This window comes from Pan troglodytes, chromosome 9 (genome assembly GCF_028858775.2).
Source record: "Pan troglodytes isolate AG18354 chromosome 9, NHGRI_mPanTro3-v2.0_pri, whole genome shotgun sequence".
Lineage (NCBI taxonomy): Eukaryota > Metazoa > Chordata > Mammalia > Primates > Hominidae > Pan > Pan troglodytes.
The window spans coordinates 21203460-21227601 of NC_072407.2; the positions used below are offsets into that span (position 1 = coordinate 21203460).

The window sequence follows — 24142 nt, forward strand, 5'->3', positions numbered from 1 at the left end:
CCTGCCTCGGCCTCCCAAAGTGCTGGGATTACAGGCATGAGCCACCACGCCTGGCCTAATGATTCTTTAAATTTCCCTTTTTTTTTTTGAGGTGGAATCTCACTCTGTCACCCAGGCTGGAGTGCAGTGGCATGATCTCAGCTCACTGCAACCTTCGCCTCCTGGGTTCAAATGATTCTCCTGCCTCAGCCTCCCGAGAAGGTGGGATTACAAGCATGTGCCACCGTGCCCGGCTAATTTTTGTAATTTTAGTAGAGACCGGCTTTCGCCATATTGGGCTGGTCTCCAACCCCTGACCTCAGGTGATCTGCCCACCTCCACCTCCTAAAGTGCTAGGATTACAGGCATGAGCCACCATGCCCTGTCTAAATTTCCCTTTTCAAATAACTAGTACAGTTTCTGTCTCCTGGCTGGCCCACGCTGATACATCTTACTACCGACATGGTCATTTCCCCAACGGCATGCCATATTTTTGCACTGGATATTTATCTAACTTTCTACCCTACATCCTGTAATACAAGCCTCCGTTACATAAACGTCCATGTGGAAAATTCACAATATATTCAACCCCCAAACGGTATCCTATTGAAACCTTAACTACAATATCATAACTGGTTACAACCCCTTTGCTTCCAGTCCTCACACTCTCATTCTGACCAAACTCTCTTCTGTCCTCACTCCCTCATTCTGACTAAACTCTTCTCTGCTTCTTCTACCAGGCAGCTGAGCACTTTTAGGAAAATCTTATAGATTCAACAGTCCTCAATTTCAGCACGAACTTCCACGGCACCTAAGATTCCTTTAATCTGCCCTTGGTCAGCTCTCCTTCCCATTCCCTATAGGATATTAAACCAAACCATTATTCCTTGCCTCAAAACCCCTACTGCCATCCTGACTTCATTTTAGCAAATTGAATTAACATCCTATCTTCAGAAAACTAAAGGCCAGGAGTAATCAAAACCTCTGCAACTTCCTAGCTGGGCACAGTGGTGTGTGGCTGTAATCCTAGCTACCTGAGAAGCTGAGGTGGGAGGATCTCTTGAGCCCAGGAGTTTGAAGCCAGCCTGGGTAAGACAGTGAGACCTCCATTTCTTTAAAAAAGATAAAATAAACAACAATAAAAAAAACTTCAGCAACTTCTTGATTTCCCCCTAAAATCCATCCAAAAGAAATTAAAACATATATCCATGGGCTCATACATAAATGTTTATAACAGCATTATTCATGATAACCAAAAATTATAAAGTTTAAGTCCAAATGCTAATCATTTGGCAAATAAACAAAATGTGGGGTAGCCTGGAATACTTTTCAGCAAGAAAAAAGTGAACTACAGATGCCTACTACAACATGGATGAACCTCAAAAACAATATGGTGTGTGAAAGAAACCAGATGTAAAAAACCACATAGTACATGATTCCATGTACATGAAATGTCCAGAAAAGGCAAAGCTATAGAAATAGGAACCAGATTAGTAGTTGTTTGGGCTGAGGCTGGCAGTGAGGATTGACTGCAAATCAGTACAAGGAAACTTTTTTGGGAGTGATGAGAATGTTCTAAAACTGGATGGTGGTGATAATTACACAACTCTATGCATTGGCTAAGAATCACTGAATTGTGTGCATACAATGGGTACATTTTATGATATATAAATTATACCTCAATAAAGCTATAAAAATAAAGGAGGGGGATAAGTATAATATAGAGTTACTATTTTAGATAAGATGGTGAGTAAATAAATCTCTGGTGATATTTGGGCACTGACCTTAAAAAAGTGTAAGGGTGAGCCATGCAAATGTCACAGGGAAAAGCATTTAGAGGGGAACAACATGCACAGGGGTCCCCAGTGGGGAACATAACTGGCAGATAATCAACCAGAAAAAAAACAAAGGGAAGTGATAAGAAGCCAGATCAGAGAGGTAGTGAGTCCGTACTGTGCGGAACCTTGAAGCTACAATTAGGGCTTTGAATTTTACTAAGTAAGATAGTAAACAGGATTCTCAGTGAAGGAGTGACATGATCTAACACTTTTTAAAGGATTTACAAATGTTATCTTTTCAAAGCCCCACCTTCTGCCTTTGATTTTCTCTTATTTTGCTTTCTGCTCTTCTTTTCCTTTTTTTTTTTTTTTTAAGACAGGTCTCATTCACCCAGACTGGACTGCAGCAGTGCGATCTCAGCTCACTGCAACCTCTGCCTCCCGGTTTCAAGCAATTCTCCTACCTCAGCCCCCTGAGTAGCTGAGATTACAGGTACACGCCACCATACCTGGCTAATTTTCCTATTTTCATTTTTAAAATCTTTACCTTTTAATAATTTTAAATTTATAGACAGTTAAAAATTACAAAGTTCCCACATAATGTTGGAAAACTAGACTAAGTAAATCTTACATAAACCACGTTACATTTGTCTAAGCTAGACATTAACACTGGTATATTGCTATTAAGTAAATTTCAAACTTTATTCAGATTTCACCAACTTTTCCACTAATGAGCTTTTTATCTTCCAGAATACAATCCAGGATATCACATTACATTTAGTGACTTATTTTCAAAAGATCATTTTGGTTGCCTGTGGAAGACATACTGTAGAGGGCAGGGGTAGACACTGGGAAATTAGTAAGAAACTACTGCAGTTGACTAGAGTATCGCTTTGGTAGTGATGAAAGTGCTCACATTCTAAATGTATTTTCAAGGTCGAGCTGACCAGAATTAGACTGAATGTGAAATGTATAAGATCTTTTTCTTGAGACATCAAGGATGACTCCAGGGTTTTGGTCTGAGCAAATGGAAGACAAAGTTGCCATTTATTAAAAAGGGAAATAATGAGGTCAAGTTATGCATGTGTAGGGAAGGGGGTATATGAGGTATCTCTGTACCTTCCTCTCAGTTTGCTCTGAACCTAATATTGCTCTCAAAAAATAAACTCTTAAAAAGAGAAAGGAAAGGTCGATGGATGAATAGATATGATGGGTACTATAAAAAATTCAGTTTTGTACATCTTAAATTTGAGATGTCAATTAATTAGATATTCACATAAAGATGTCAAGTAATAGATATTTGAGTCTGGAGATGTGGAAAAGGTTAAGGTTAGACATATAAATTTCAGAGTCAATCAGTATAGGGATATACCAAGATCACCTAGGATGTGAATACAGAGAGAAGAGGTCCTAGAACTGAGCCCTGGGGATATGCTAATGTTTGGTAGTCAGGAAGATAAGGAAGAAGCCACAAGTAAGAGTGAGACAGAGCAGCTAATAGAAATAAGGAAAGCAGAAGGTGGTATCCCAGACGCCAACTAAGTATTTCAAAAAGAAAGACATGATCAACTGTATCAAAAAATACAGACAGGTTGAGAAAAATAAAGACTTGGTGGGCACAGTGGCTCACACCTGTAATCTTAACACTTTGGGAGGCCGAAGCAAGAAGATTGTTTGAGCCCAGGAGTTCAAGACCAGCCCAGACAACACAGAGAAATCTGCAGGGGGTTGTAGCTGCAGTGATCTGTGATCACACCACTGCACTCCAGCTTGGGTGACAGAGTGACACCCTGTCATCCATCCATCCATCCATCGATCAACAGATTAGGAACTGACTACTGAATTCAGGATCATGGAAGTCCTTGATGACCTTAATAAGTACAGTTTCAGGGAAGTACTAAACTGATTGGAGTGGGCATATAAGAGAATGGGAAGAAAGGAAATGGAAGCTATAAAACCACTTAACTTTCAGAAGTTTTGCGGCAAGGAGAATAGAGAAATGGTGTGGCTCCTGCGGCGGGGGGCGGGGTAGGGATTTTTTTTTTTTTAAGATGGGCAACTCTTCATCTACAATGATTTTCCTGGTGACCCCATCCTGCCTATTGCTGCAAAATACAATTTATATTCTGATGATTTCCAAGTTTATTATCTCTAGCCTGGACACTCCATACGAAACTCCAGATTCTAGTAAACTCCAGCTTACCAGAGATATTCAGTGAATATTTTTGAATAAATATATTTATATGTTGATAAGAATGTACTTGTAGATAAAAATATGGAAGCCATCCTACACTCATACTCTTTCCCCTTCACTCACATCTCATCACCTATTAAAATCTTTTCAATTTTATCTCCTAAATATTGTTAATCAGTTCTCTCCTTTTTAACTTCTCCATGCTCTTTATCTTTCACCTGGACTGCTATAAAAACCTTTCTAAATATTCGCTCTGAAACCAATCCCAACCTGAAATCTAACTTCCACAATACAGCCAGAGTGATTTCAGATCACAGGACTAAACAATTCACCCAACCCACCCTAGGCTAAAAATACCTTAAGTGGCTAGAGCAGGAGTCGGCCAACTTTTTCTGTACAGGGCCAAACAGTAACAGCTTAGGTTTTGCAGGATACACAATCTCTGTTCCAACTACTCAACTCTAGTGTTGGAGCACAAATGTAAATGACAAGAAAGAATATGTTAAAAAAAAAAAAAAAGGGGGGGGGGGTATGGGGCCAGGCGCAGTGGCTCATGCCCAATTCCAGCACTATGGGAGGCCAAGGCGAGTGGATCACTTGAGGTCAGGAGTTCGAAACCAGCCTGACCAACATGGTGAAACCCTGTCTCTACCAAAAATACAAAAATTAGCCAGGCATGGTGGCACCCACCTGTAATCCCAGCTACTAGGGAGGCTGAGGTGGGAGAATCACCTGAACCCGGGAGGCAGAGATTACAGTGAGCCAAGATCACATCACTGAATTCCAGCCTGGGTGACAAAGTAAGACTCTGTCTCAAAAAACAAAAAACAACAACAACAAAAAATCCAGGGGTGTGGTTTTGTTAATTTTTTTTTTTTAATTTACAAATTAGAAAGTAGACTGGATATGGTCTCCTGACCTAGAAGATAAAGTAAAATTCCTTAACATGGATTATAAGGATAATAATCACATAGCTATCTCCAATGTCATCTGCCAATCTTCATTTTATACTTTGTACTCTATCACAGAATTGCTTATACTTCCATGTAAATATCACACCTATCTGCTTTTGTTTATATACCCTTCCCAATTTTTTCTTGCTAACTGTATAAGACTTGGTTCAGGGAACATCCCTTCTAAGAGGCCTTCTTTGAACCCTCAACTTAGGTAAGGTGCTGTTCCTTGATCTCCATAACTGCAAGGCATACCTCTATAATACATTTTACTATACTATATTGAAGTTTTGTTTAAATCCCTCACCACTAGTTTTTAAATTCCTGATAGGTGGGGACTAGGTCATTCATTTTCATAACTCTAGCATTCAGCATATAGTAAGCGCATCCAATAAATGCTTTTAGAGTTGAACTGAAGGTTCTTCTTGGCAACAGAGCTGAAGTGAGAATAAACACGTTAATTTAAGCATTACTGAAAATTTTGGGGGTAAGTTAGGTCCGAAAACAAGACATGAAACATTAATGTCAAGAATATAGTCTTGGCTGGGCACGGTGTCTCATGCCTGTAACCCTAGCACTTTAGATGGCCGAGGTGGGAGGATCACTTGAGGTCAGGAATTCGAGACCAGCCTGGCCAACATGGTGAAACCCCATCTCTACTAAAAAATATAAAAATTAACCAGATATGGTGATGCATGCCTCTAATCCCAGCTACTCAGGAGGCTGAGGCAGGAGAATCACTTGAACCAGGAGGCAGAGGTTGCAGAGAGCCGAGATCGTGCCACTGCACTCCAGCCTGAGCAACACATGGAGACTCAGCCTCAAAAAAAAAAAAAAAAAAAAAAAAGTCTTTAAGCTTTAATGACTGTCCTATTGGATTTTGGACTTGCATGGGTCCTGTAGCCCCTTTGTTTTGGCCAATCTCTCCCATTTGGAACGGCTGTATTTACCCCACGCCTGTACCTCCATTGTATCCAGGAAGTAACTAACTTGCTTTTGATTTTACAGGCTCATAGGTGGAAGGGATTTGCCTTGTCTCAGATGAGACTTTGGACTTGAATTTTTGGGTTAATGCTGGAATGAGTTAAGACCTTGGGAGACTATTTGAAGGGCATGATTGTGTTTTGAAATGTGAGGACATGACATTTAGGAGGGGCCAGGGGCACAATGATGTGGTTTGGCTCTGTGTCCCCCCCAAATCTCACCTTGAAATGTAATAATCCCCACATGTCAAGGGTGGGACCAGATGGCAATAAACTGAATCATGGGGGTGGTTTCCCCCATGCTGTTCTCATGATAGTGAGTGAGTTTTCATGAGATCTGATGATTTTATAATGGGTCCCGTTCACTTGACACTCATTCTCTCTTGCTGCCCTGTGAAGAGGTGCCTTCTTCCATGATTTAAGTTTCCTGAGACCTCCCCAGTCATGCTGAACTGTAAGTCAATTAAACTTATTTTCTTTATAAATTAAAAAGAAGAATATAGTCTTAAAAGTCCTAAAATATTTAATCCAATGCCAACACTACCATTTAAGAGAAAGAAGAAGCAAGAATCTTTAAGTCATTATGCCAAAATGTGAATTAAGACTTACTTCAATTTGAAGAGCCAGTTCTACTTGGTTGTGATAACAATCTAAGAGTTCTTCAACAGGGTGTCTGAAAGAAACAACAGTTATTGTGGCTGAAGGATGCTACACACAAAATGATTGTTTTAATCACCAAAATAAGTGTATTTGCATCCAAAAACAAAGTCTGAAAACCTGCAATTAATGCTTTAGATGATATACCTCGTCATGGCTTCTTTGTAAGGTTTTTCTATTTGATACAGGTGTTTGTTTAAATCCACAGGTGTTTCATCATCTTCTGCCTAAACAAACACATATACACAAAAAAATCACATCCACTCTTTGGTCTTTCTATTGTCAACTTAAATATAGTTAAGTGTATGATAAAATCTTGCAACTAAAGTGTTTTTCTGAGAACTGAAAATAAAATTCTATCAGAATTAAATATTATTTGTAACTGACTCAGAAAAAAAGTGAGTCAACATCCTGAAAAAAAACTTGTTTGTTAAATGGAAAACATAAATGCTTTCAAGTCTACTTTCAGATATATAAATAGCTTTTGGAACAAAAACTATTTCTATTCTATATATAGAGAACAGAGAGCTAAAAACACTAAAGATGGCTGATAGCCAAATGCATATGGGGTAGAAAACAGATGGAGGTCATTTAAATTTCTGCATTATTTTTTCTAATGATAATCAATTTTCCTCCCACTCCCCATCATGAACAAGGTACTCGCTCTTCTACCCTAAGTCTACATTATGCAAATGTAGTCAAGAACATCATTCCTGACAGGGCGCGGTGGCTCACGCCTGTAATCCCAGCACTTTGGGAGACCAAGGTAGGTGAATCATTTGAGGCCAGGAGTTCGAGACCAGCCTGGCCAACACACCAAAACCCCGTCTCTACTAAAAACACACACAAAAAAATTAGCTGGGTGGGTTGGTGCATGCCCGCAGTTCCAGCTAATCCAGAGGTTGAGGCACGAGAATCGCTTGAGGGTGGGTGGCAGAGGTTGCAGTGAGCTAAGATCACACCATTGCACTCTAGCCTGGATGACAGAGGGAAATTCTGTCTCCAAAAGAAAAAAAAAAAGAACATCATTCCTTAAGAAACTGAAAAGAAAAGTTACCAATGACTGCTAAAATGTACCAAATTTTATGAAATAGTCTTTACCCAATTGAAATGAATTCTACCTAACATAAAAGCAAAACTCAAGAAAACCAAGAAAAAAAGAAAGCAGACATCACTGATATTTTTCCATCCAAAATTCTAACAAATAAAGAATAATTCTCTTTAGAGATTAAAAATTCGATTTTAAGTTCATCAAGGGTTCACGCAGTAAAACAAAATGGCTAAATTTGCTGCATTCTATTTTGCTTTAACCTCAAAAGAAAGCATTGAAAGCACTTTTTTTTTTTTTTTAAACAGCATCCACCTACTGAAAGTAGTGAAGTTTTAAAACAGGGAATTAGTTTTCATTTTGTGATGAATAATTTATTTTTCTCAGTTTGGTACAAAGGTCAGTGTGGATTTTCTTTTCATCCCCAACCCATATTTAGTATTCAAAATTTTTCCTTCTTCCCCATTTTTCCCTGACTCACCCTGATGTTTTCACTCTTGTATAAAGCTATTACCAACCAAATTTTAATTTCTCCACTTTGATTTTCAAATATGCCTCTACCTCTAAGGACTATGTTACCTAAACCTTCATGATTGAACATCTCCCCTCATTTGCTAAGAAGATTCCTGTTGAGGATGAGTTCATCACCCCATTCCAACTATGAAATCATGAAAAATGTACAAGTTGAAAATTGGCAAATTAGCAGAATTATTCAGATTCAAACAAATGGAATTCAGTTATGAGGTACACACTTACTGTTCGGGCCAGATTTTGACACATTGCACTGAAGGTCAAGAGTTGTAGTCTAATTTCTGTGTCCCATTTTCGACAGTTTTGAATATGCTCATGACTTCCAAGGCAATGATTACTGTTAAGATATATTAATTATTCACTATTCTATTCAAATTAGAAATTATAAAGGTGAGGGTAAAATTTAAATTGCACCTGCATCAGAAATTTAAGAGAATGGTAAAACAGAGACAGTTTTAAAATCAAGTCTGAGCATTTAAACAGAGAAATTATTCTGTACGAGAAGAGTCAATGTAAAAAAGAAAGAAGATGAAGACAAAGATGAAGAAGGAAATAAGAAAAATCGGGACAGGGCATTTCTGGCGGCCTAGGAGAATAAAATCTGTAAAACAACTGGACTAAATGCTAGATATAATGAATTACAAGGCTGGGCACAGTGGCTCACACCTGTAATCCCAGCACTTTGGGAGGCCGAGGCGGGTGGATCACCTGAGGTCGAGAGTTCGAGACCAGCCTGACCAACAGGCTGTATTGTGTAAAAATACAAAATTAGCCAGGCGTGGTGGTGCATGCCTGTAATCCCAGCTACTCAGGAGGCTGAGGCAGGAGAATCACTTGAACCCGGGAGGTGGAGGTTGTGGTGAGCCAAGATTGTGCCACTGCACTCCAGCCTGGGTAACGAGTGAAACTCTGTCTCAAAAAAAAAAAAAAAAGATATAATAAATACCTGGGTAAGAAAAAGATTCATATAATGATTATTTCAGGCAACTGAAAGGAAATCACAGCTGACTACTGTGCATAAAGTAACAGTGCATGTTGCAAGAGGAATATAGTCTATAATGATGTGACTATTGACTCTTTACAGTAAGAAAGACCCATTATATCACTTATTAACCAACTGCCTGAAACTCTTCCTGTAAAGACTACAAGCTCCTTAAGGGAATACAATGTCTCACTTATCTCTGAAACCCCACCACTGTCTTAGACATGACATCTTAGACATTATATATTTCAATAAAATTTTATTGATTCAATAAATCAATTCAATAGGACCCAATGTATTTCTGCATTATAAATTTAACTTGAAATTTTTCTAGATTAAACCATTAAAAATGAAATTTCCAAGGATGTTGCTCAGTAGTTAAATAAACTTACTTCTGCAGCACTTCCTCTTGACCACAAACTTTTAGAACATAGCTGCCAACATCTACTTGATTCAAGTCATCATGTACCCAGCAAAGGGCTTGCATTATAATGATTTCTACAGTAGAACTCACTGTAAAAGAGTTAGTCATTATTTTCACTTTGCTCATTTATATTTATTCAAGACTGTATTACTTATAATTTAAGACAGCAGTATACAATAGAAATATAATGCAGTCCACAAATGTAGGCCACATATATAATTTTAAATTTTCTAGTTGCCACATTGAAAAAAGTAAATGGAAAGAGGTGAAGCTAATTTTAATAATATTTTATTTATTATAACCTAATATATTGTATTAGGTTAAATAAAATAATATTTTATTTAACCTAATACAGTTGGCCCTCTATATATGTTGGTTCTGCATCTGTGGATTCACCAATCATGAAACAAAAATACTTGAAAAAAACTGTACCGAATATGTACACACTTTTTTTCTTGTCATTATTCCTTAAACAATACAGTATAGCATATATTTACATAGCATTTACATTGTATTAGGTATTATAACTAATCTAGAGATGATTTAAAATATACAGGAGTATTACACATTGTATGCCTGTATCAAAACATCACGTTACCCTTTCCCTTTGATACTTTAAAAAAAAATCACATGTACCCCATAAATATATATATACCTACTATGTACCCATACAAGTTAAAAATTTAAAAATTAAACCAAAAATAAATAAGGTATACAGGAGGATGTGCATCAGTTATATGATAATACTATGTCTTTTATATCAGGGATTTGAGCATCCTGGGATTTTGGTATCTGAAGGGGGTCCTGGAAACAATCCCCCACAGATGATATTTAGCAGTATCTAGCAAACAATGATTTAAAATGAATTATAAGAAAAAGATTCACCATTTTAAATGTTTGACATTTGCCTGGTATATTTTCCAATGAAAAATAAAAATACAGCAGGTAGGCTATATTTTTGAGATGGGGTCTAACTCTGTCACCCTCACTGCAGTGAGCCAAGATCATGCCACTGCACTCCTGCCTGGGTGGCAGAGTGAGACTCTCTCTCAAACAACAACAACAACAAAAAAAAAAAACACGAAACTTTTCCTTTAACAACTAAAAGAATAATTGTTACAGTAGCTAATGCTTTTCTGTTTCAGATTTATATTTTTTCAAAGGGCCTTCAAAAGTACAAAGCTAGAAAGAATGTATCTGAATATTAGACACATTCCTAGTCATAACCATTAAAGAATAAAAATGGCATAATTCTTAGGCCAAAGTACGGTAGAAATACAGGATCTCATTCCTTGGTTGGAATCCCGTTAAGATAATATATATTATGAAATGCAATAAACTCTGCAAGGAAATAAAATTAGTTTTTAAAACTATAAAAAAAATTTCCTACAGACTTTGGGAATACATCTCTAGAGAGGACACCCATACCAAGTTTGGAAGAAAGGATTAAAATAAAAGAATTATCTTCTCCACAGAAGAACTTAGCAAGATATCTGGAATTTCAATTTCACTGACAGCTCTTTATAAGCAAGCATGCTTCCTGTCATAAAATGAAGGAGAAAAATAAAGAATTAAATTATAATTAGCTTTTCTATCTAATGCTTTTCAGCCTTGGCCAAGAGCCACTGATTAACAAAAGTTACTCAGCACTTTTCAGATAATTATCTATTTATAAAGGTAACCTGATTCCCCACTAGTTCTAACGAGAAAACTATCCATATGAATGCCAAAAAGACACATAACAAAATTGGTTTATTAAAAGAATGATAATATTGATATTTTAAACATTTCCCCCTAACAGAGCAAAACGAGAGGCTTGAGGAACCATAAACCTACCATCGCACGTAAAAGTAACTGGTAGCTGAAATCCTTCAATGTCAATGGAGACCTTCACACTAGCATTTTCTCCGCATATGTTTCTTTGCGCTGTGACTGGACTTAACAAATAGCCTGGGTTTGTGCGGTGATTGGTATACGGAAATTTGGTCTTCAATCTGTTCACAAGAAAGAAGAAATTAAATTCTTTTTAAAAAAACTTCATTTAAGGGCTCTGAACAAGGCTTTACATGTTTACAGCCACTCAGTTCTGTGTCTTTGTCCAACTCAAGCAGCTCATGAAACTGCAATGAATGAACTCCTGTTGAAACTCCAAATACCAGCATTTTCCTTTTAAATAAAAGAAACCCAAGGAAAAGGAAGAGATGAACTACTGCCAGGATATCTTTGGTAACATTATCAACACTACCCAAGCACATGCTTGGATAAATGGCATTTTAAATGAGGTCCTCTGCTTAAAAATCTTTTGCCACACAGTACAATTACACAAAATGGTACCTTTTAAATGATTCTATAGGCAATGTAGTCCTAAAACTATAATGGCCAAAAGGATAAAAAGTTGGTTGTCTTAAAAAATATTTTTCTTCTAAGGACCTTTTTCCTACAAACATTGTTTTTGGCTGCTAGATAATGAACAAAATATAGACAATGGTTTTTTACAGTGCTACAAGGCCTTTCTTCCCTCAAAGTGATTTCTAAAACTTAGGGAATTGAAAGAACTGCCTGTGAAGGTATTCATAGGAGCAACACAGTTTAAAATTAAATACATGAATGTGGTGTATGGCTCATCTCCAGCCAGCACTGCTGTTATCATAAGACAAAGATTTGATAACTTCTTTACACTTGTGAGCTCTTTTAAACTGACTTTTTTCTAGAGGTTAGAAGACAGGTACCAGTCCTCCTTCCTGCTTTTCATAGGGCTATGAATGGAATGAATGCTAGAAGTATTGTATACTTGCTTCTGTAGAGATTAAAATAATCAGGTCACATAAGTAGAATAAAACAGCTTGAGATGACAGAAAAAGGTTCTGGAGAGGTAGCACATGTAACCATTAGTGCATAGCCTCTAGAGCCAGGTTACCTTAGATTGAATCCTGATTATACTACTTATTAGCTGTGTGAACTTATTCAAGTTATTAAATTTCCTTTTTGCTTCGGTTTTTTCTTCTATAAACTGGGGGTAATACTACTACTTACCTGATAGGGTTGTTGTGAGAATTATGTGAATTTAGTTTATAAAGCGTTTAGAACAGTGCCTAGTACACGGTAAGTGCTTTAACCTTCTTGTCAAATAAATGAGTTAGTGAAGGAATAAATCTGGTTTTTGCACTGAAATCTTAAGCAACACAAAGGATCCAATATTAAAAATATAATACACCTTTTCTTTATAAATTACTCAGTCTCAAGCATTCCTTTATAGTAATACAAACACTAAGACAGATGCTCACATCAAATCACGAAATTAATGTATAAAATGTTAGAGAATTTTTTCTACATCTAAGCAAGCTTTCAATTTTCAGAAACCGTTAAGGATGACAAAAGTAAAAGCAGAAATTCTTGATAGCTAAGACAAGAATTTATTAGACAAAAATTCCAGTGATAAAACTTAGCTTGGTTTGAGAGGAGGAAACCTGCATTTCCCTTTCTTAAAATAAGTCCTTTCTTTTACACAACAATGTGAATGTAATTATGTCACTGAACCGTACACTTATAAACAGTTAAAATGGTAATTTTTGTTACGTATATTTTATCACAATTTAAGAAATGTTTTTATAATGAGTCTTTTTTGTATTTACTTGGTACCATGGAAGATACTAGATCCAGAAAATACACTAATTACCTTTTTCTGTAAAATTGATTTCTTCTAATCCATGGTTTGTTTGCTTTATAAAAATTGCCAAAAACCACAAAACACCTAAGATTTAAGATTCCTTACAATTGAGGTTTTTTTGTGGGGTTTTTTGGTAGCGAAATCTTTAAGCATTTAAACATACAAAATCAAATTAAATTATTAAATGAATAACTGCTGACTGAGTAAATTATTCACTTTCAATATAGACCACATAAGGTATTTTTATGGATACTCTAAGCCACACATTACAGTTTGATGTTCTTAAGTGACTATCTATAAAGAGTATTTAACTCTAATTTTTTATTTTCTCTAAAATTTCCACTTCCCTATCACCCAAATAAAAGGCTTTGTCATAGTGTGGCTCTACAGTTCAGGAAATTCAGTATCTCTACGCAGAAACGAAAATCCTTTATGGTTTATTTTTCTACTTTTGTGTGCTCAATCAGACTAAAATTCTGCACAGATAACCAAATCATGCAAAATCAGAATATAAAAAGAAGAAAAGAGATAAAAATGAGGGTTTTGAAAAATTTCAAATAAATTAATATTATTCTATAGGAAAGTATAGTCAGCACTGTTTAGAATAAAATTAACCAAATGCAGAGTTGAAGTCCTTGAAAACATACAGGAAGTTTTTGGGGTCAAGATACTAGTATAGGATATAAATAGTATATATATGAATATATGAATATAATACGACCATAAAGCTATTCAGAAAGACAGCTGTAGAATGTGGTTTCTCATCTTATCCTAAAGGACCACAAATAAAGTGGCAATAACTTCTACTGGTATTTAACACTATTAGACGAACTTTCTCGACTGGGTGCGGTGGCTCACACCTGTAATGCCAGCACTTTGGGAGGCCGAGGTGGGCAGATCACCTGAGGTCAGGAGTTCAAGACCAGCTTGGCCAATGTAGTGAAACCTCGTTTCTACTAAAAATACAAAAAAAATTAGCTGAGCATGGTGGCACATGCCTACAGTCCTAGCTACTAAGGAGGCTGAGGCAGGAGAATCACTTGAACCTGGAAGGCAAAGGTTGCAGTGAACCAAGATCGCACCACTGCATTCCACCCTGGGCAACAAGAGTGAAAACTCCGTTTCAAAAAAAAAAAAAGAACCTTTTCAGCACCTGTAACTAGTAGATATAGCAAGCTTTGTCAATTATGATAGGTGTAACAGGAAAGAAATAAGACAAAAAACTCAGTAATAATGAAAAGCAGTCCTGAATCAATGTATTACAGAATCTTAAACTGAAAGACATCTTTGAAATCACTAGTCCAACTCTTTAATTTCACAGATGAGAAACAACAACAACAAAAACCAATACCTAGAACTGGTAATAAATTCCAAGTCTGTTTTGTATTTTATCTTAACTATAAACAAATATCATTCTGACAGCCTGACACTAATTTCACAGCTGAATTTAAATGAATAAATGAATAATTTTAGGAGATCTCAAAAAGCAAAGAACTGGCTCTCTAATTAAAAGCCTACATACTTGTTTTAAAAATCCACTGCAAAATGAGCACAATGGAAAAAATAGAGCCACTAATTTCAAAGTACATCTCCTCATCTCAATCTCCATGGTCACCACAGGGGAACAAGTGAAGTTCCTAGAACATGCCTTCAAAAACACTAGTACTTCTTACTGCTCTAGTATTTGTTGCAGTCATAGTCTACTAATGAAAATAAAATTACAAAGAGAACTCATTCTCTCTTTAGTCCATTTGCAGTTTCGTATCACATTTAAGTGTGTGCGTGTGTGTGTGTGTGTAAACAAAAACAATCATTTTCAATTAGTGGCAGAGTTTGTATAAATAGCTCTAAGATTCAAATGGGAGAAAAAAGGTAGGTCTCAGAGAGCCTAACTTCTCAACTTGCAAAGCTTAAATGTAGTAGTTACTTAACATGGCCTAACAGAAAAATACAAGGCCTGTCTGGGGAGAGTAACCTTTGCCAAGAAAAAGTGACTCTACTGATAATATTTTTTTCCTAAGGTATTCTGAAGAAAAGAAATGCTGGTTAAAAGGTAACATAAAGGAAGACAGAGTTTTAATAAAATATCACCAATGGTCCAGAAAATCTCATTAAATATTAAGTTCTTTAACATTAAAATAATGTACATACTCAAAAATGTTCTGGGAACCCCAAATACTGCTATGCTTAAAGCAGACCACACTGAAGACAATGCTGGATTCAGAAAAAAATCTCCCAGTGGTGATCTACTTCCCTTTTTTAGATAACAGATCTCTCATCCTCTTGGCCACAAGGATTGTTGTTCCACTCTTTCCTCCTATGGGATTTTCCTATCTGGCTAGCTAAGGGGACTCCTTTTTCTTCTCTGCTACTGAGACCATTAAATTGCATGGAGGAAAGGCAGAGGAAGAAAAGTGAGGAAGGTGAAGGAAAGGAAATGGAGTGGATAAGGAGAATCGAAGGAAGGAGGGATGATATATAGTAATGAATTCCTGAATCTTGCTGTTAATGAACTCTACCCCATCCTTCCTCTATCTGCTATTTGGGTTGTGAACCAATACATGAACCTTTTTAAGTTCAAGATGGGTTTCTAGCACTCGTAACAGAAGTCACGACTAATATAGTGATATAATGGGAAGAAAACATGCTTAACCAGAAGCAAAAGAGAGTTGGTTCTATTACTGATATCACTGACTAGCCAAGTAAAGTTTGTTAGGTTACTTCTCTGAGTCTCAGTTTCCTCACCTATAATGAATGTTAGACACATTTAAGATTGAGAGAACATTCTATAAATGTGTTTTTCTAAACTTCAGAAAATATATTTGCTCCTCTAAACTTGCCTATTATAATATCATCTCTTAAATATGTCGAACAGTATTTTGAATGCTAGAAAGTTTACAGCAAAATTAAGTCTCTCTAAAACAAAAGTAGGTATTTTTTAAGTGTACTGAAACTTACAGGTAAGTCATATTTTTCACTGGTTATTACAGTATCAGAACTCTACTGTCTGACCTCAGTTTTTTCTTCCAAATATTAAGAAATCTAACAGGTGAAGATACAAGTTCAACTGTAGTTTGTGATAAGGTGCCAATTAACTCTTTGACTTGAAATGTTAGCCACAAGAAGAAAATAATTAAAATTTTTAAAATTTTAGAATTATTAGCACTAAACTGGTTTTCAAGTGAATTTTTCAAATGAACATTTATAAAGAAAAATTCCTTACTTTGTAATGGATCGACAAAAAGCTGCCATCTCCTCATTCTGTACTTCAACTTCTTGAAGAAGAGAACTTCCAGTTGGCAAACTACTGGTCCCATTTGGGTCTTTCTGTAATTAAAAAAGTGTTTTTATTTTAAAAGTGGAAGATCCACAAAATGCTACATAGCAGCATAGCACAAACATATTTTTATGAAAATATGTACAAAGCAATGGAGGTAAAATAAATCATATCAATAACAAATTTTTAAATTATATATTTCTATCTTTGTAAAAGTAATGTCAACTAAGCCTTATTTTAGTTCCTTGGTTTTACTTGCTCAATAGTAGAAACAGGCTATACCGGTCAGTAAGAATGGAATGCTAAAGACCTTTCCATTCAAAATATTCCTAAAATAGACACTTTAGAAATTTTACAACTAAATGAAATTAAAGGACTCTCTGTTTTAAGAATATGAAGAGATCAAGCCCATTTGGGACTCTTCTAATCAGCCAGAAATTCTATATATTCAACTAGGCCCCAAATCCCAAGAAAGATGGTTTTTTATGTAAGAGAATGGGCATTTTCTAGGTTAATAAACTTATACAAACATCCTCACAATCCCTAAAAAGCTAAGTTTACGTCTGGTCAAAAACTGTTTACAGCTTTCAGGGAGATCAATTCACCACCCAAGCATAGCCAAACAGCAGAGTCCATTGAGAGTGTTTTGACACTACATAAAAATACTTGATTTGGTGCAAATTTCAAATATAAATTCCCTTTAAAATTAGAATTGGAACATTCTCAATTCAAAATTCAGTGAGAACAAAGTGCGTACATTTCAAGAGCTATAACAGATTTCAATGACTATGGCACACAAAAAGATTCTTTTTTTTCTTTGTTTTTTGAGACAAGGACTCATTCTGTCGCCTAGGTTAGAGCACAGTCACTCAACAATGGCTCACTGCAGCTTTGACCTCCTGAGGTCAGGTGATCCACCTCAGCCTCCCAAGTAGCTGGGACTACAGGCATGGACCACCCCACCTGGCTAATTTTTGTATTTTTTGTAGAGTCGGGGTTTTACCATGTTGCCCAGGATGATCTCAATCTCCTGGGCTCAAGCAATCTGCCTGCCTCAGCACACAAGATGATTCTGTGTGAGAAAATTAAACTGAAAATTTAGGTCAACAATTCCTTTATGAGTTTCCTTCCTTTAAAACATGTCAGAGCCCTTTCTGCTAGAATGTGATATACACATTTGGAGAAAAAAATAAATACTTCGAGTGCTACAAAACCACAACTAAAAGTAACAAGTCTCCTGGGGAAAAGAGAGTTAAGGTAGACTACTGAATATCAATGTAGCCAGGTGTGGCACTGCACACTTGTAGTCCCAGGTACCCAGGAGGCTAAATTAAGAGGGTCACTTGAGCCCAGAAGTTCGAGGCCAGCCCAAGCAACACAGTGAAGCCCCATCTCTAAAAATAAAAATAATTTTTATATCAATATAACTCTGTAATCAAAGCCCTAACTAAAACGATAATAGGTCCTTACAAAAATACTAGCACAGTTAAATGTCTGCTCCCATTTGCACCTAGCATTTCATCCTTTGAAGCCTAAAACCCTGGTGCTCTTGTTTCCTCATTTGAGATACGAATTCTTCAGGACATATGCTTCTAGTCAACACCAATTGCAATGAAGTTAAAAGTACAGTACCATTGTGGGAGGCCAAGGCAGGCGGATCACCTGAGGTCAGGAGTTCAAGACCAGCCTGGCCAACATGGTGAAACCTTGTCTCTACTAAAAATACAAAAATTAGCCAGGCGTGGTGGCAAGTGCTTGTAATTCAAGCTACTCAGGAGGCTGAGGCGGGAAAATTGCTTGAACCTGGGAGGCAGAGGTTGCAGTGAGCTGAGATCGCGCCACTGCACTCCAGCCTGGGCAACAAAGTGAGACTCCGTCTCAAAAAAAAAAAAAAAAAAAAAAAAAAAAAAAAAAAAATCAAAGAGAAATAATGTTTTTGCAGCTTCTTGGTCTGCAAACATTGTTATAGCTGACAGATTAATACTGTGGAATGTGAAACTGTTCTTGAAGCCACTCATTTTCACTAATAAGAGGACACTTCTGCAGAATTCTCAGTGTTTTCCTAACATCTTCATATAGTGCTAAAGCTTTCTCTTAGGTTGTGAGAAGTTTGTTTCTGATTATTTCAAAAAGTTAATATGCTGGGAAAGATTACGTCTGAACTAATGCTACTTCCCCATTATATTGACCTCAGTCTCATAGTTACCAATCACATATCAATCAATTTGTATTACAGAAGCAACCACTATGACAAATAGACTATATTACTCTAAGGAATGGGATTTTATATTTCCTAGCAAATCCTCTGGTTTCACACTCCAAATCTGCCACAATCTAATCCAATCTTATTTCCCAGAATTTCCCTAAAGATTTCTATGTTCCAGTTAGCTTGAATCATATCCTGTTCCTATAAAACACAAATCAAGCTATCCTGCCTCTGGACTTTTCCCTTCACCTTCCTCTTAAACTTCCTTTACCACATGTGTCAAAAATCTATTAATTTTTGGCTGGGCACGGTGACTCATGCCTGTAATCCCAGCACTTTGGGACGCCGAGGCAGGCGGATCACCTGAGGTTGGGAGTTCAAGACCAGCCTGACCAACTGGAGAAACCCCATCTCTACTAAAAATACAAAATTAGCCGGGCGTGGTGGTGCATGCCTGTAATCCCAGCTACTTGGGAGGCTGAGGCAGGAGAATCGCTTGAACCCGGGAGGCGGAGGTTGCAGTGAGCCGAGATCGTGCCATTGCACTCCAGCCTGGGCAATAAGAGCAAAACTCCGTCTCAAAAATAATAATAATAATAATAAATATATATATATAATTATATAAATATATCTAGAGGCATTCATTTATATACTTATTTATCAAAAAAGCTCTATTAGGTGGGAACTATTATTACTCCCATTTTATGGAAAAAATGAGGCACAGATGAGTTAATTAACTCACAAGGTCATACAGCTAATATAGGCAGAGTGTTAATTTCAACCCAGGCAGTCTGGCTTCAATGTCACATGCTTAATCACCATGCTAATCTGTCTCTCAAAAGAATATCCTTAAAAATCCTTAAAAACACAATGTGAAAAACAACACTGTGACCTTTGTGGGAGCAGTGCTGGGAAAACCTAAAGCTTTGCTTGACCCAAGAATCATCTTTCCCTGAAGAACTGTTCTTCATGTTTTACTTATTTTAAAAACAGATTCTGAATCTCCTTAGGTGGCATTTTAGGATTTAAAAAAAATAATAATAGTTGTATTTCTTGCTGTGTCTCTCATGAATTAGGTCTTTCCTTTTATTCAAGTTACGAGTTTGAATTAACAAAAACTGAATATAATAATTATCTAGTCACACATCAAGGTAATAATAGAATCTGGAAAGTTAACTCAAACGTTAAAGTCTGTAAAGAGTAAAAAATAGCTAGGCTGCCAATATTTCACCTCAAACATTAACAGTTTTGGGTTTTTCCCTCTGCTCTTTCTGGAATAAAAAATACATATATTTTACACCTATTCCCTTCACCCATACTCCCACCCCACTTCCAAACTCCACACAAACAAACCAAAACATCAAATCATCTCTTTTCTCCATGGATCTTGCACAGACGTTTCTTCTGTGGCACTCAAGACTTTCTATTTTGTACTGCATTTATACACATTCACATTTTGTCTCCCCTTTCTAGCCCAAGTTCTTTAATGGTGGAGTCCACAAATGATTAGTATGTGCAATCCTCACATTGTATAACCACACACATTTTTTAACAAATGAAAGAGATATATGATAATCAATAAGAAAACACTGCCAATGCATTAGCCAATACCTGGAACAAAGAAAGAAGTTTGCAGGGGAAGATACAAAGTTCTCTAGTAAATATGTTGTGTTTGAAAATCCATGTAGATGTTTAGGTCATCGTCTAGAAATGTTCTACTCCAGAAATATTCTATTCCAGAGCTAGAGACAAAGATTTAGTGATCATCCAATTTCTGTAATTTTTTACAGGGAACTCACTCTCTCTGTTAACTGCTGTCAGCATCCATCAGGATCACTGAGACAGCAAATTCTCAGTCAGCAGTCTTTGGGTCAAGCTCCATTAAGAGGAAACAGTCTCTTTGGGAAGCTAAAGGAGACATAAGGGCCTGTATCTGTGAGGCACAGAACTAGGACATCTCTTTATTTTCGTATATATGGAATGGCTTATGCAATTATGAGCTGACAAGTCTCCAGATCTGCAGTTGGCAAGCTGGAGACAAAGGAGAGCAATGGTGCAGTTGCAAAACCCAGGAAGGGCCAATGCTTCCGTTTTAGTCCAAAGGTAGGAAAAAAATTGATGTTCCAGCTTCAAAGCAGTCAAGCAGGGGGAGTTTCCCCCTTACTTTTGGGAGGGTCATTCTGCAGGCCTTCAACTAATTGGACGAGGCTCACTCACATTAAGCAGGGAATTTGCTTTATCCAGCTGACCAATTCAAACATTAATCTGACCCAAAAACACGCTCATAGAAATACCCAGAATAATGTCTGATCAGATATCTGGACACCTCATGGCCTAGTCAAGCTGAAACATAAAATTAACCATCACGGCATCTCGAGCATAGACAGCCAAGGAGTCACATTACTACAAGGGTCTAGATCAGTAGCTTTCAATTTAAGTAAATTGGAGCCTCAAGAATAAAGCACTGGCCAAGGGAAAACAAGTAAAGTGTTATTAAAAACAACCAAGAACAAAACCTTTGGAGGAATGCCTATGTTTAAAGGCTAGACAAAGAAAAAGGAGTCAAAAATCACAGGAAGAAAAATAGGAAGTAGATTTACCCAGGGCAACAGAAGTTTCAAGAAAAGGATGTAGTCAATTTTTTAAAAATAAGCAAAAGGGCGAAATGGTGAATATGGTCAAGGGATTGGCAATTCTATAACATAATGGGAATAACAGAAGGAGAGCAAGAGACTGGAAAGGCAGTGAGTACAAATTCCTTTTTAAAGAGTAATAACTTTAAGGACAGGTGTGGTAGCTCATATCTGTAATCCTAGCACTTTGGGAGGCAGGTGGATAGCTCTAGTCCAGGAGATGGAGACCAGCCTAGGCAACATAGTGAAACCCCATCTCTACACAATATACAAAACTTAGCTAGGTATGATGGCATGCCCCTGTAGTCCCAGCTACTCAGGAGGTTGAGGCAGGAGGATGGCTTGAACCCAAGAGACAGAGGTTGCAGTTAGCCGAGGTTGCACCATTACACTCTAGCCTGGATGACAGAGCAAGACCCTGCCTTAACAAAACCAAACCAAACCAAAACAAACAAACAAACAGTAATAACTTTGGGGAAGACAGGAACAAACAGGAACAAAAAAAAAACAGTTAAGTTTTGGAAAAGGGAAGGAACATCTCTTCCTTTCAAACCAGAAAGATGAGGGAAATGTGAGGTGAGCAGTTCACACATGGATGGCCTTGACCTCAATTTAAAAGAAAAAAAATGGTAGAGAGTTGGCAGAGGTGAGTTTGGAGGTTTAAGGAAAGTGGTGAAGGTTTAAAATAATTCACAAAAATTTATCATTAATACTCTGTAAAGTAGTTACAAGAATATGGGGAAGATTTATACCTATACAAGTTCAAGGTTCATGCCACATTACCCAGAAATTATATGGAACACAACACCAAGTTTTCAATAAATGCACTTTAAACATTAAATACATATTACTTTTCAGAAGAAAGTTGGTTACATCCTTATTTGGACTTTTTCCCAAAGAAACTTATATGTACTGTTCAAATATACTCAGTCAGTCTATGAAAATCACATTTTGTTTAACTTTCGCTCTTCTTTAAAATTAATAATAGACATTTTGCCAATGGGGATATGTTTAAAATGTTAATACAATTAACTTTTAGAAAGAGTTTACAACCAAAGAACTTTGCAAAGCCACCTCTATGACAATAATTTGATCTATTATAAAATTCTTTGAAATCTGCTCAAAGTAGTTAAATTCACAGCTATTAACTAAAAGCCTGATTTAAACTTAAATTGCCAGAAGACAGTTTTAAGTATTATGTCTTTTACTGGTTTTGGTCACAAAAAATTGGAACTAAAGTATTTAGATTATTATTAATAAAACAAAGGACACTAGATGGAAACAGGAAGTAAGCTTGCTGAGTGAGAAGAAAAATACCCTCTGTGTTGAGTTTTTACCACAAAGCACAAAATTCTTACAGGAAATGAACACTTAAGCATGTGAAGTAATTATAAAGAATAGGCATTGCAGTATTATTTTCCAATAAAAAATATCAGGGAAAGGTTTGTAAGTAGAGACGAATGGTGTGTGAAAAATTAAAAGCTCCGTGCCAATGAATTGTGCCATGGATTTCCAAAGTCAGCCTATTACCAGTGTTCAGTTTATCTCCCTATTTTGGTCTACATCAAACCAAACTTTATCTTCCTGTACACAAACAAAATGAAATCTTAGCACTAACAAGAAGGCTTAGAACTTTTTCATACAAAAATCCATCTGGGCCGGGCGCAGTGGCTCACATCTGTCATCCCAGCACTTTGGGAGGCTGAGGTGGGTGGATCACCTGAGGTCATGAGTTCAAGACCAGCCTGACCAATAATGGTGAAACCCCATCTCTACTAAAAATAGAAAAATTTGCCGGGTGTGGTGGCAGGTGCCTGTAATCCCAGCTACTCACGAGGGAGGCTGAGAGAGGAGAATTGCTTGAACCCGAGACATGGATGTTGCAGTGAGCCAAGATTGCATCACTGCACTCCAGCCTGGGCAACAGAGTGAGACTCCATCTAAAAAAAGAAAATCCTATCTATAGCATTTATAACAGATGCATGCCAAGCCTCTAAGTCAATGTCTCAAATAATTGTGTTTACAACTGTTAAATTTAGCCTAAACCTGCCTCCTAACACATTTTAAGTTCAGCCTAACAATTTCTCCATGCATAGTGAACTGTAACCTAACTGGATGTGTACAACAAACTGTAACCTACTCTTGTGCCAATCACCAAGTTTCGGCCAATCAAGGGTGGCCAACTGTTCAAAACATGTTCAAATAAGGCAAACATCAAGCCATAACCAATTCAGCTGTTTCTGTACCTCGTTTCCATTTTCTGTACATCACTTTCCTTTTCTGACCATAAATCTTCCACCACATGGCTGCACTGGAGTCTCCCTGAACCCATTCTGCTTCAGGGGCTGCCTGATTTGTGATCTCTTCTTTGCTGAATTAAACTACGTTAAATATGCCTAAAGTTTTTCTCTTAACACAACCTGAGAGCAACCATCATGAAATGTCTCTTTCTAAGTTCCTTTATAGATATTTAGCCATGAAACCTGTCTCCCTGACTTTCTTCCCCATTGGTTCTTGTTCTACTTTTTAGGACAACAGATTTTAAAATTAAGCTACTAAACTGAATTCTCAATTCACAGAAAAAAATATATAAACAAATAGGACTTGTTTGGCCAGGCACGGTGGCCACGCCTATAATCCCAGCACTTGGGGGGACTGAGGTGGGTGGATCACTTGAGGTCAGGAGCTCGAGACCAGCCTAGTCAACATGGTGTAACCCCAACTCTACTAAAAATACAAAAATTAGCAGGGCATGGTGGCATGCACCTGTAGTCCCAGCTACTCGGGAAGCTGAGCCAGGAGAATCACTTGAACCTGGGAGGTGGAGGTT

At 37.0% G+C, this 24142-nt stretch overlaps 1 protein-coding gene across 7 annotated transcripts in view; it reads right to left on the bottom strand.

The window, feature by feature from the left end:
• PIK3C2A (phosphatidylinositol-4-phosphate 3-kinase catalytic subunit type 2 alpha) overlaps positions 1 to 24142 on the bottom strand; it is a 120777-nt gene that overhangs the window by 55115 nt on the left and 41520 nt on the right. For all 7 annotated transcript variants that reach the window (XR_010147498.1, XR_010147496.1, XR_010147497.1 and 4 more), the window contains 6 exons: positions 16420 to 16523; positions 11366 to 11523; positions 9498 to 9618; positions 8349 to 8460; positions 6692 to 6771; positions 6497 to 6560 (listed from right to left, as the gene is read on the bottom strand). Coding sequence is in view for 4 of the 7 variants with exons in the window: in XM_009460000.4 (XP_009458275.2) it covers positions 6497 to 6560; positions 6692 to 6771; positions 8349 to 8460; positions 9498 to 9618; positions 11366 to 11523; positions 16420 to 16523 (639 nt within the window). In the remaining 3 variants the exon portion in view is untranslated. The remainder of the gene's footprint in view (positions 1 to 6496; positions 6561 to 6691; positions 6772 to 8348; positions 8461 to 9497; positions 9619 to 11365; positions 11524 to 16419; positions 16524 to 24142) is intronic.